The sequence below is a fragment of the Dermochelys coriacea genome, chromosome 19 (assembly GCF_009764565.3).
Source record: "Dermochelys coriacea isolate rDerCor1 chromosome 19, rDerCor1.pri.v4, whole genome shotgun sequence".
Classification (NCBI taxonomy): Eukaryota; Metazoa; Chordata; order Testudines; family Dermochelyidae; genus Dermochelys; species Dermochelys coriacea.
Genome location: NC_050086.2, coordinates 8,412,601 through 8,424,651, shown reverse-complemented (window position 1 = coordinate 8,424,651; position 12,051 = coordinate 8,412,601). Strand labels below are relative to the sequence as shown.

At 52.3% G+C, this 12,051-nt stretch overlaps 1 protein-coding gene across 2 annotated transcripts; it reads left to right on the top strand.

Annotated features, from left to right (window-relative positions):
• Positions 1-1,031: 1,031 nt before the first annotated feature.
• Positions 1,032-11,164, top strand: IFNLR1 (interferon lambda receptor 1). 2 transcript variants are annotated; one of them, XM_038377846.2, is made up of 7 exons: positions 1,032-1,176; positions 2,168-2,312; positions 5,259-5,437; positions 6,753-6,901; positions 7,535-7,691; positions 8,285-8,415; positions 10,145-11,164. In XM_038377846.2, exons 1-7 carry the CDS (start codon positions 1,119-1,121, stop codon positions 10,973-10,975), a joined length of 1,650 nt encoding a protein of 549 aa, XP_038233774.1. In that variant the 5' UTR covers positions 1,032-1,118; the 3' UTR covers positions 10,976-11,164. The 2 variants fall into 2 exon arrangements, with proteins under 2 accessions (XP_038233774.1, XP_038233773.1); XM_038377845.2 differs by having other exon boundaries at positions 7,532-7,691.
• Positions 11,165-12,051: the final 887 nt, after the last annotated feature.

The following is a 12,051-nucleotide window of genomic DNA, read 5'->3' as shown; positions in this document are numbered from 1 at the left end:
AGAGTGGCTGGGAATGTGCTCAGGGAAGGGGGATGAGGGGATGCCCCTGGGGCAATGACAGGAACAAAACCATGGCCACCCATACCCTGCTCCCATTTGTTGGTTCTCCTACAAGTGAAGGTTCCATGGCACAATGCAGGCAGGCAGTGAGCGAACCAGCCTCTGGGCAGAGCTTGGTGGAGAAAGCTCATTCCCTTTTGCAGGGGATTTCGAGATTTCAACATTTCTCTCGTCAGTTTAGAGCATCTCCACTAGCGGAGATGCTGGGGTGAAAGTTTTGTTTATGTTCTGCATTGCCTTTTTTGTTAATTGATGAAACTCTCCACAATCATCTATCAGTCTGTCTGGACTTGTTGAAATGCTGGTGAGGGAAAAATCAAATCAGGGCTCACATGCAACACCACACCCACCGGCAAGGGGGTGCACTGGGTCAGCCTGGAGCAATAGCAGTTCTCAATACACAAAGGAGAAATCTATGATCTCTGTGAGAAAGCAGCCAGGGGTGTGACTGGGTGTAGACCTAGAGTCTAGTCCCAGTTCTGCCACTGATACACAGTGTGACTTTGGCAGGTCACTTTCCACATCTCTGTGACTCAGTTTCCCCATCTGTAAAATGGGCATAATAATATCTTCTAAAAATATGCTCAACCCCAAGATATAGTCTCAACACAGGAATGACTGGATGAAATTCTTTAGCCTGCTACTAAACACACAGGGCTGGGTAATCATAATGATCTTTTCTGCCCCTAAAATCTATGTATGGATCTAAGAATACTTCCCGACACCAGAAGGCTATTTGGAAGCAGAGGTATTTTGTAACGGACTTTGGAAGGGAAGGCTAGAGCATATTTATCATTGAAGGTTGAGAGTTGTTTTCTTTTATTACAGCAGTCGTTAAACGGGGAGCTGCATGCCCTTATATACAGGTGTCCTATGTTCAAAGTACAGCTCAGCCATTGGATTGCAGCTCATATGTGAAGCTAACTTTATCTCAGGGAGTGGTTCGTGTGTTCTCCTGTGGGTGGCTGACAGGCAACACTATTTATTACAGGAAACTGGATAATGAAAGTGGTCATAAGAAAAGAAACACATTACAAGCAGGAAGTCGCGACTTCAGCATGTCTACCGGGAGAATCAGAGTCCTGTTAGCTCTGTCTTCCTTACAACAGATTCTAGGTATGGTATGGACATCTTTGTGCTGCTTTGCTCATGTTAAAGGCATAGTCCAAGCATAGCGTATCCTTTTTGCTTTGTCTTTGCCAAAGCACTCAAAGTCTCTGTGGATGGGGCCTTGGCCATGTAAACAGGAGTGAAAGGCTCTGGGGTGGATAAATGTCAAATGAAAGGTTTTCCTCTCAGGTGTGCCTACATTTGAAATGGGAGGTGCGATTCCCTGTTCATGGAGATATACCCACGCTAGTGCCTAAAACTAGCAGTGTGTCTGTGGGGGCCTGGGCCCAGGTCCAGGGGGTCAGGCAGGATTGTTCCCTGCCAGTGCTGCTGTGGACATGCTGCTATTTTTAGGCGCTTGCTCACACAGAGCTAGTGCAGGTCCATTTACATGAGCTGGGCATCACACCTACACCTCAGATGTGGATCTACCCTAAAAAGCATCTTACTGAAGGAGCAGAGATGGCTAGAAATTGGTTCTGTCCTGAAAACCCCAGGTGCCTGGTGTGTAGGGCTGGCAGGGCCTTGGCCTGCTTCGGACTCTGAAATCTGGAATTTTGGGAGTGATGTTTTTAAAAATTGGAATTGAAACAGTTGTCTGAGGAATTTCTGTAGGAACTGAAGGCAGAGCATGTAAACTAAGAACTGATCCAGTCCTTTCCCCGGAGCCAGATCTGAACCCAAGCTGCTTTTAATGGTTGAGAAAAGCATGGGAAGCCTATGCTCTCGTTGAGGCTGGACTCAGGTGCACTGAGCTTGTTCTTGTGCTTGAAGGACAAAGCCTGAGGGGCCGGAAAATGGGCAAAACCAAAACATGGTCCAAACACCCCCCAGGACCGGGGTGAATCACGCCCATTGGGAGTGCTGCAGGAAGGCATCAGAGAGCAGTAGGTCCTCACATGTGCTGTTCTCCCATGAGCGCCCAAACCCGTCCTAGCCCCAGAATCAAGGCTGGAGCATTTGAATAACTTTTCCTTCCTATTTCCTTCCTTTCCAGGATCTGTAGCTCTGGGGCAGCCCACCGTGCCACTGTCCCCCCCCCGCAACGTGATGCTGCTGTCGAAGGATTTTGGCATGGTTTTGACGTGGCTCCCCGGGGAGGGGTCCCCGCCAGATGTGCTGTATACTGTGAGATACCGAAGGTGGGTGTCCCGCAAGGGAAAATGACTAGGAGTGCCTAGGGGCTTGTTCCCCATGGCAGTTGGGGCATGGAGATAACTGTGTATGGCGGTTCTATTAGCGGGGTCTGTTCATAGCTTTTTATGCTGGATGGACCAGGCCCACAAACAAACTGATCAGGTACAGGGCCATCCCTTGTAGGGCTAGGATTGCCAGAGGTCTGGTTTTCAACTGGAACACCAGTCGAAAAGGGAACTTGGCGGCTCCGGTCAGCACTGCTGACCAGGCCATTAAAAGTCCCATTGGCACAGGGCTGGTAGTCTCCCTACCTGGCTCCACGCAGTTCTCCAGAAGCAGGGACATCTCTCTGCAGCCCCTAGGTGGAGGCGCTGCCAGGGAAGCTGTGTGTGTTGCCCCTGCCGTGAGCGCCAGCTCTGTAGCACCCACTGGCTGGGAACTACAGCCAATGGGAGCTACGGGGGTGATGCCTGCAGGCAAGGCAGCGCACAGAGCCACCTGGCCATGCCTCCACCTAGGAGCCAAGAGACATGCTGGCAGCTTCCTGGAAGCCACCTGAGTTAAGCGCCGCCTGGAGCCCAAACCCTCTCCCACACCCCAACCCTCTGCCCCAGCCCTGAGCCCCCTCCCGCACCCAAACGTCCTCCTGGAGCCTGCACACTCCACTCCCTCCTGCACCCCAACCCCCTGCCCCAGCTTGGAACCACCCCCTGCACTCCGAAGCCCTTGGCCCCAGTCCAGAGCCCCCTCCCGCACTCTGAACCCCTCATTTCTGGCCCCACCCCAGAGCCTGCACCCCCAGCTCAGAGCCCATATCCCCTCCCGCACCCCAACCGCCAGCCTCAGCTCAGAGCCCCCTCCCACACTCCAAACCCCTTAGCCCCAGCCCAGAGCCCCTTCCCACACCCCCCAGCCAGAACCCTCACCCCCTCCCAGACTCCAATCCCTGTGAGAGGGGGTGAAAATGAGCTGAAAATGAGCAAGTGAGTGAGGGTGGGGGTGAGCAAGCAACAGAGGGAGGGGGGAAGGAGTGAGCAGGGGTGGGGCAGGGGGTGGGGCCAGAGTGTTCTGTTTTTTGCGACTAAAAGTTGGCAACCCTATGTAGAGCACTGAGGGGAGCTGGGGTGCAGGCAACTTAGAGCCTGGTTAAAAGTGTTCCCCGGCGCTGCCCAGGCCAGCAGGGCCGTGTTTGCCCTCTGTGCTGTGCTGTTTGCCCTCTGTTTGCCTGGCTGCTAAAATTCCCTTTCTCCCCTGCCATTCTGAGCACACCCCTGTGGTCCCTGTCTGGCTTCCTGCCTCTTACCACTGCAATTTCAAGTTCCTTAATTTCACCTGCCCCAAGCTCTGCCTTCCTCATTCACCTCTCCCTAGAGGGTCTCTCTCCTTGCTGATCTCCCTTCAGCTGGCCCCTGCTTCCGGCCTTGCCTCCCTCTCCAGGTGGTGTCAGTTCCCATGGGTCTGGTTCTTTGAGGCCTGAGCCAAGTCAGTAGACGTCTTTCCGTTGATGACCATGTAACTGGAGACATGCCGTTTCACCAGCAGGAAGCTGGTGCAGCAGAGTGGAGAATCTGGCCCCTTGTTTTCATCTACCAAGCACAATCTCTCTCTTCCTTCTCTCTCCTTAAAACCCACTGCTTCAAACCACCCCTTCCTTTGATCCTCTCTCAGCCTTCCCTCCCCTGGGCTGCCTCTCCTCCTGCCTGTGTTTGCCTCTCTTCCCCAGGGCCTGCTTGTGCAGCCCACACTGGGAGGACTTGCAGATCTTGATCCATCCCGCAGGGATGTCAATGGGAGCCTTTCCACTGGCCTCCACGGGCAGGGAGTAGGCCCAATGAGCTTAAGCTAAGAGTTTCAAAAGTGATTTGCGGGCCCCAGTGTGAGACACTTTCAAGGGATCTGATCCTCAGGAGTTGCAGAGGACCATCTCTCTGGAACTCAGGACCTTTTAAGCCAGCTCAAGTAGGGCACCCAAAAAACCCCCAGAGGTGCCCAAGATTACGAGTCACATTTGAAAATCTTGGCCTGGGGTTGTAAAGGTTTTTAGGGAAGAGGCTGGGCCTCATTCCTTCTACCTTAAGTACTCATATGTAATATCTGAGTGCCTGACTGTGTTTAATGTGCTGCTCATCATGGCATCCCTGCAAGGCATGGCAGGGCAGTGCTATTATCCCTGTTTTACAGATGAGGAAACAGAGGCACGGACACTAAGGCTGTGTCTATGCTTATCACGGTGTGTGGAGTACAGAGGTAGCACGCCCCACAGCACAGGAGTAAATAGCACTGTAGACGGCGAAGCCCTGCTTAGCCCTGCAGAGTAGAACACACCAGAACCTTAGCATGTGTACCCTACACAGCCCTACATGCCCAAGCTGGGCCTCCCATGTCTGGACTGCTATTTTTAGCAGTGTAGCGTCCTGCTACCTCCCCTCTGCCAGAGCCTTTCCCCGCTGACAGAGGCTTTCCCTGCGGCAGGGAAAGGCTCTGGCATGGAGGAAACAGTGGGGAAAGGCTGCAGCAGCTTCCTTGCTGCCAGAGAATTTCCCATGCACCCCACTTTTCACTACAGTATGTAGCTACACGTACTCTACACCACGCCCCCACCAGTATCACAGCGTGTGTGATTTTCCCAAGGTCACCCAGGAAGTCTGAGTCAGAAAAGGGGATTTGATCCATGGTTGCCTGAGTTCCAGGTTTGCACCCTAACCACTGGGCGATCCTTCCTTTCATTCTTTAGCTGTAAAGCAGAATGTAAATCTTTGAGGCCATTTAAATAATTAGAATTTGGGCTCTGTCCCTTTGCCAGGGCCAATCCCTGGGAATAGGCAAATGTAGGGAGAGCTCTGCCGTAAGCCCTCAGCCATGTTTGGTGCTAGTTCTGCAAAACGCCACCCCTGCTAGCCCAAAGAAGCACTAGATGTTCAACCCTGTGTTGGTTTTGTTTCTTCTTTCAGATGGGATCACTTAAAGCACTGGGAAAAGGTCCAACACTGCAGAAATATTTCCCAAACCACCTGCAATCTGACTTGTGTGCCAGACCTGTACAACAAATTCAGCGCCCGTGTCAAAGCCCGGTCAGCAGGGCGCAGGTCCCCTTGGGTGGAGTCGGGAGTCATGGAATATCATTTTGATGGTATGTTATTGTTAGTCTATGTTATGGCTGAACAGCCTTTCCAGAGAGAATGTTTGTGTGATGCTCCCACAGGACTAGAAGAGTTTGGAGTTTCCCTCTACTCTCCTCCATGCTTGTAAGATTTCGTAAGGTGCTCAGATACCATGGTGCTGGACACGGCATAAGAAACTGAATAGAACAGACCCACACTACAACTGTAGGCCCTATGCAGAGAGCTGAGTCTCAACAACCTCCCCTGGGGGAAGGACAGTGCCCATTGGGGAGTTTCTGATCGGCAGCTCTTTGTCCTTCGTTATCCAACATGTTCACTGAGATCGTGGCTTCTGCAGATCAAGGGGCTATTGCCAAGTCAGATGCTTAAAGCACTGACAGGCCCACTGACGGGGGGGTAACGGGGGCAACTGCCCAGGGGCCTGGGTGATTTAAAAGGGCCCAGGGGCCGCCGGTGGCAGCACAGCGGGGCTAAGGCAGGCTTCCTGCCCGCCTTCACTCTGCGCTGCTGCAGCCCTTGGGGAGGGGGTCTCCACGCATTGCCCCCGCCCCAAGTCAGACTCTGCAGCTCCCATTGGCTGGGAACTGCAGCCAATGGGAGCTGCGGGGGTGGTGCTTGTGGGCAGTGGCAGGCGGAGACTCCCTAGGCCCCCCACCTAGGAGACATTGTCAGAAGGGTGTGCCAGTTGCTTTTGGGAGCCACCCGAGATAAGCGCCGACCCCCTGAAACCCTCCTGCACCCCAACCCCCCTTCCCAAGCCTAGACCCTGCACCCTCCACCCAAACTCCCTCCCAGAGCAAGCACCCCATTCTGCACCCAAACTCCCTCCCAAAGCCCGCACCGAAACTCCCTCCCAGAGTCCGACCCCGCATCCCTTCCCGCACCCAAATTCCCTCCCAGAAGAAGAGGCGGGACAGGGGGTAGAGCAAGGGTTTTTGGGTTTGCGCGATTAGACAGTTGGCAACCCAACCGGGCGGGTATGTGGAAGCCCTGGCTGTGAGGAAGAGCGTAGCCAGCAGCTTGCTGGGCACCAGCCAGCACAGGCACAGCACCGCCCAAATGTCAGGCGGACCGCGTCCGCGCAGGTTCGGCTTGTGCATGCATGGGGGCCCGCTGACTGTTGTGCCCTGGGGCCCTGAATTGCTGTCGGCGGGCCTGAGCACTGGCTTTGAACTCTTTGTAGCCATCTAAGGAAGAGCCTGAGCTTCACAAAATCTTAGTGTCCAGGGTTGCTTTGTATGTGGCCTGTTTGGGTGGCTGGCTTTGGGCTGCATACTAGGATCTATGCGAGTGCTGCTCTAACATCTGGGCACTCAATTACAGTGGAACTGGCTCCCCCGGCACTAAAAGTGAGCGTGACGGAAAGTACAATCAACGTGAGTGCCACTTTCCCCCTGGCCTCCTGTGTGAATGAAGCCTTTATCGGTCTGAAGTATGACCTGGACTTCTGGGAAGCCGGAACTGAAGACAAGGTCAGAAGACCAGTGTTTCATTGGATTAGGCATAGATACGTACTGGAGATGCAAAGCTTGGATCTTGGTCCAAATGTCTGTAAAGTTCTGGGGAGGGGAGAGGGTTGGATTTGGGAATAGTAGGGAATAATAATAGGGAATCATGGGAATAGTAGCTTGATTCCAGTTCCTTCTGCTATATATCCTACAATGTACAGAGACAAAAGTCCCAGGATACATAGAGTTCTGCAAAGAAGCAAAGCCTCATGGGATACTTGCCCACATCTTCCACACAAAGTCCAAAGTGTGAGACACGCTGATAGGTATTGAAGCAGAGAACAGCTGATGTTGTGTATACAGAGTAGGCTGTCTTACTTGCACCAGTTAGTGTGCAAAACACCCAGTGCAAATTAACATCCCCTACCCCCACCCCTAGCGCAGCCAAGGCCTAGAAGACTGAAATAGTCAAATGAGAAATACCAGTGCCAGACCAGGCGTCTGTTGAGTCATACGTGGTTCTTGCCTCACTAACATCTACACACTGAAGAGGAAAGACGTGTCACAAAGGTCCCTCCAGAGTCTAAACAGAGGATCCAGGTCTGAACAGAGAACCCCAGCTGTCTCCAACCCTCCGTTTTCCTTGTGTCTCAGCAGAAGCAGTACTATGACAACATGAAGCAGGACAAGGTAACAATCAACACTTCCGGGTTCAGCGGCAATTACTGCCTGAGTGCCAGGGCTTCCTTCCAAGCAATCCAACTAAAACACAGCAAGTTCTCCAAGCCAGTGTGCGTGCTGTTAAAGCCCAAAGGTACGGCTCTGCTGGGAGGGACCAAATGGATCAGTGGGAAGGGGCAGGGCTGGGAGGAAATTTTTCCATCCAAACTGGTTTTTAATGGAGAATTGGGTGGTCCAGGAAAGAGGCTGGTTTTGCAAAAAAAGTGACTCCTTTCTGTGGAAATTTTTGTCAAAAACCAAAATGCCCAAAAAACTGAAAGACTTTGGCTATAAACCAAAATATTTTAGCCAAAATAATCTGTTTTTTCAGCCCAGAATTTTTGGTAATTAAATTTCCCCTGAAAATATAAATTGTCCATGGAGAACCGAGATTAAAAGGTTGTTTGGTTTTTTCCATTTTCAGCAACGTTTTCTGTAAAAAAATGAATTAGGTTTTGACCAGCTCTAGACAGGATGCTAGTCTGGATGTGGGCAGACCTGAGTTCTGTCCCTGGTTTGCTCATTGACCTGCTGGCCAAATCACTCCCTTGTCAAGGCTGTTGTCAAATGAGGAGAATGACACTGAGATTTGAGATTGATGGATGGGAAGTCCTCTGTAAGAAGCTAATAGTATTTGTAGAACATGTCCACAGCAACAGAACTATTTCTTGGCTTTCTCCCTTGCAGTCATGGACTGGAAGTTCCTCGTCACCATTGCAGTCCCATTGCTCATCCTGCTTTTCCTTTGCGCTGCTGCTGCCTCCATCCTATGTCTATGTAAACAAGCTGCCAAGAGAGAGAAGAGGCCTCAAGCTTTGGTATGGAAAGACTGCATTATTGGGTCAATCCTGGAAGCTGCAGTGTTCCTGCAACTCTTCCCGATTTCCTCCGCACATCTCAGGATTGGGTCCCGAGTTGAAATCAGATAATGCATATTTCAGTGTATTTGAACAGTGGTAGCACACAAGGCTTAGGAAAGGGATAGATGATAGGACAGAAAATATCATCTTGCCTCTATATAAATCCCTGGTACGGCCATATCTTGAATACTGCGTGCAGATGTGGTTGCCCCATCTCAAAAAAGATATATTGGAATTGGAAATGGTTCAGAAAAAGGGAAACAAAAAAGACTAGGGGTATGGAAGGGACAGGAGCTGCTTCCAGCCGCAGGGGAGGAGGGGGGAATCATACAATATCAGGGTTGGAAGGGACCTCAGGAGGTCATCTAGTCCAATCCCCTGCTCAGAGCAGGACCAATCCCCAATTTTTTCCCCAGATCCCTAAATGGCCCCCTCAAGTATTGAACCCTGGGTTTAGTAGGCCAATGCTCAAACCACCGAGCTATCCCTCCCCCCAGGGAAGGTATGACCTGGCCCGTGTAGTTGCAGAGCTCATCTCCTCTCCACCCCCCACCCCCAGTGTGGCTGGAAGCAGCTTGTCCCTTTCTGCCCACACAGTGTCAAAAGGCAGCTAGCACCTCCAGGCTGCTGCTGGGCACCCACATGAGCCAGCCACCTCGGCTATAGCGCAGGCAGGAAGGGGTTAAGCCCTAAGAATGTATTTTGCACCAGGGCCCAGGGAACCTGACTGCAGGGGCTTCAGTGAAACCAGCCAGAGGAGTGGTTCAGGAAGGGAGGATTCCTAGGGGATGGAGCAGCCCCGCGCTCCCTGGGGGCAAGACCCGGGGGTGGGGTGCTGAAGAGGGTGCTAAGCCTCTGCCCTGAGGGCTGCTGTGGAGCCTGCAGATTCAGGTGTGAAGAGGCTGGAAATTGCTTCTCCCCGCCCCAATCCTGGCACTTCAGAGCTTAGCTGAGGGGCGGAGAGGCTTCCCCATGCCAGCGCTGTTGGTGAGCTGAACACTCTGACCAGGGGTTCTCCACACAGCGCTGGGAGCAGGACACAACCCGCTGGGGGGGATATGGAGGAACAGAGGGAGCGAAGGAGCAAAGCAGGGAGAGGACAGTTAGAGAGGGAGCATGTAAGGGGATGATGGGTGGGCAGCAGAGGCGACATGTAACTGGCCATCACCTGGTGCCTGCCAGCACTCACCAGCCACCACAGCACACAGCCAACACCAGCCAGAAACAGGACGGGATGGCAGGGGCCTGTTGGCCGAGAGCTGGCACACAGCAGGGGCTGTGTTGATGAACCAGGAGGGGGAGCGGCCAGCCCCGCACGCTGCATCTTTGCCCCACCACTAGCCTTGCGCACCCACCCCCATTGTCCGCCACTGGACACCCCCCCCCCCCCGCTTCACCACTGGTGGGTGGGTGGCTGGCGAGCAGGACCATTTGCCTGTTTTTAAGAAAAAGTCTGGATACCTGCAGGAGAGCTTAAATACGGGACTGTCCCTTTAAAAATGGAACGTCTGGTCACCCTAACTGAAGTCAGTTGGGACTGTGCTGTACATTGTGCTGTACAGGCCCACAATAAGAGCCATTCTCCAGGCTCTCTGCCACTTCCCATGCCCATTATGGTTGCTTTAAAAAGTATTTGTCAAAATGAAAACCCCCTTTAACCTGCCAATCTCATTTCTCTTCCCGCTAGGATTTCTCCCATTTCAGAGCTCCTGGGAAGATCCTTGAGAAGGAGCCCAGCGAAAAGGAGTTCTTTGAAGAAGACCTCATCTGCATGGAGAAGCCAGCATTGGGAGGGAGGAGTGGTCCTTCAGTGAGGAACAATGTATCACTAAAGGCTTCTCTCCTCTCACTCTGGGAGGAAGAGGAGGAGGATGACAGCAGCAGTTTCAGACCCTACACTGAAATGCCTCAGTTCCCGAAGAGAGCTCCCAACTGCCAAGCAGCCAGCATGGGTCACCAAGAGTCCCACTTGGGCTCTGAACTGGGTGGCTCCCACCTTGAGGGAGGATCTGTGTCTAACCTAGCAGGGTTAGAGTTCTCTCAGCTTATTTGGAGAAGAGGCTCGGCCGAGGAGGACACCTCTGGGTTCCAAGACAGCGAGAAATCCTTCTTTTCCGAGAGTTCGTCCTTGGGAGACTTCTCTCTCACTGAAGCCAGATATCCTGCTACTAGTGGACGTGGGCAACATGTCGGCCAAGGAGATGCCTTCCTTCAGGTGACTGTGTTGATGGAGGGGCTGAATGGGAAGCCTCTTGTCAGCGAGGACTCCGAGGGCTTCCCTCTTGATGGGCAGCTTGTTTGCTTCCAGACTTTAAAGCTTGCAGAGGATGAGGGCATTGCAAGCGACAGTGACAGCTTCACCGCGTGCTCGGAAGAAGACCCACCGCCCCTGGCCTCGGTAGTAAGCGAGATTTTTGAAACAGAGACACAGGGGAAAGGTGACAGCTTGCAGCAAGAGAGCAATCCAAAGTTTAAATTCCAGGGATATCAGCATGTGCGTTATATGCCAAGGAACTGACGGGGTTAGCAGTCCTGTGGTTGGTCTGGATCTAGGGAGCTTCATCCAGGAGGAAAACAAGGACAAGTGTTTGTCAGACCCAAGATTTATGCTGCTTATGCATTACCACCCATGCAAAATGCTTTCTGCTGCTGTTTGTCCTGCCTAGGGCTAGGTCTTCCTTCACTGACGGAAAGAGGTGGGTTTTTGTCACAGGGTATCTAATGCACGTTAGCTATCCCGCTGGAAAAACAAGACACTGTAGTTTTACCATGAGGTAAGCAAAGTGAGGTAGACCCCAGGCAGGGGTATGGTGCTAGTCCTGCCTAGCTACCTCATGGTAACACTACAAGTGCCTTGTCTCCACTTAGAATTTTACAGTGAGATAAGGATCTTGGGTTAGTTATTGTTAAGGCTGCATGACCTTTGTCATGGAGTTCATGGAAGTCATGAATTCAGTGACTTTCTGGGACTTCTGCAGTGGCCAGTGTGGCTGACCCCAGAGCCATCCAAGCAGCTGGCCCCAGGGGCCTCAGAGCAATGGCTGGCCAGATGCAGTCAGCCCCTGCTGTCAAGCAGAGGCCAGCCATCGGCCCCCAAGGTTCCCCCAGAGCAATGGTGCCCAAGGGCCCCAGGAGCAGCTAAGGTTTAGTCAGGGGTGTTTATAGTAAAAGTCATGGAGATGTCATGAGCAATAAACAAATATTCATGACCTGTGACCTGTCCATGACTTTTACTATAAATACCCCTGACTTAAAAATACCCATGACTACATCTTAGCCTTAGTTATTGTACTGTAAAAAACACACACCTTTGTGTCAGTGAAGACAAAGCCAAGGGCTGTGTAAAACTGCCAGCAAAATGCTGGCAACATGGTATGTTCAGCTGTGTGTGGATTTCAACCTAGGCCAGCACACTTCCGTTTCCCCAGCTGTCATTGTGCAGTTGCTTCCTTTGCTGGATGGGACTATCTTGGGTGGACATTTGCCTCCCACATGGACATTTGGACACATCTGCTTTTCGTGGGGAAAAAGGGAGCTTCCCGGTCCGCCTGCAGCACTTGCCCTTCGTGTTTGAACAGAGAGAACAAAAATCGA

Excerpts from the sequence above, each read along its gene's own strand:
- IFNLR1 (XM_038377845.2), top strand. The coding sequence starts at position 1,119 with ATGTCTACCGGGAGAATCAGAGTCCTGTTAGCTCTGTCTTCCTTACAA. Across the intron at positions 1,177-2,167 it reads TTCCTTACAACAGATTCTAG|GATCTGTAGCTCTGGGGCAG; the intron begins GTATGGTATGGA and ends CTTCCTTTCCAG. Across the intron at positions 8,416-10,144 it reads AGAAGAGGCCTCAAGCTTTG|GATTTCTCCCATTTCAGAGC; the intron begins GTATGGAAAGAC and ends TCTTCCCGCTAG.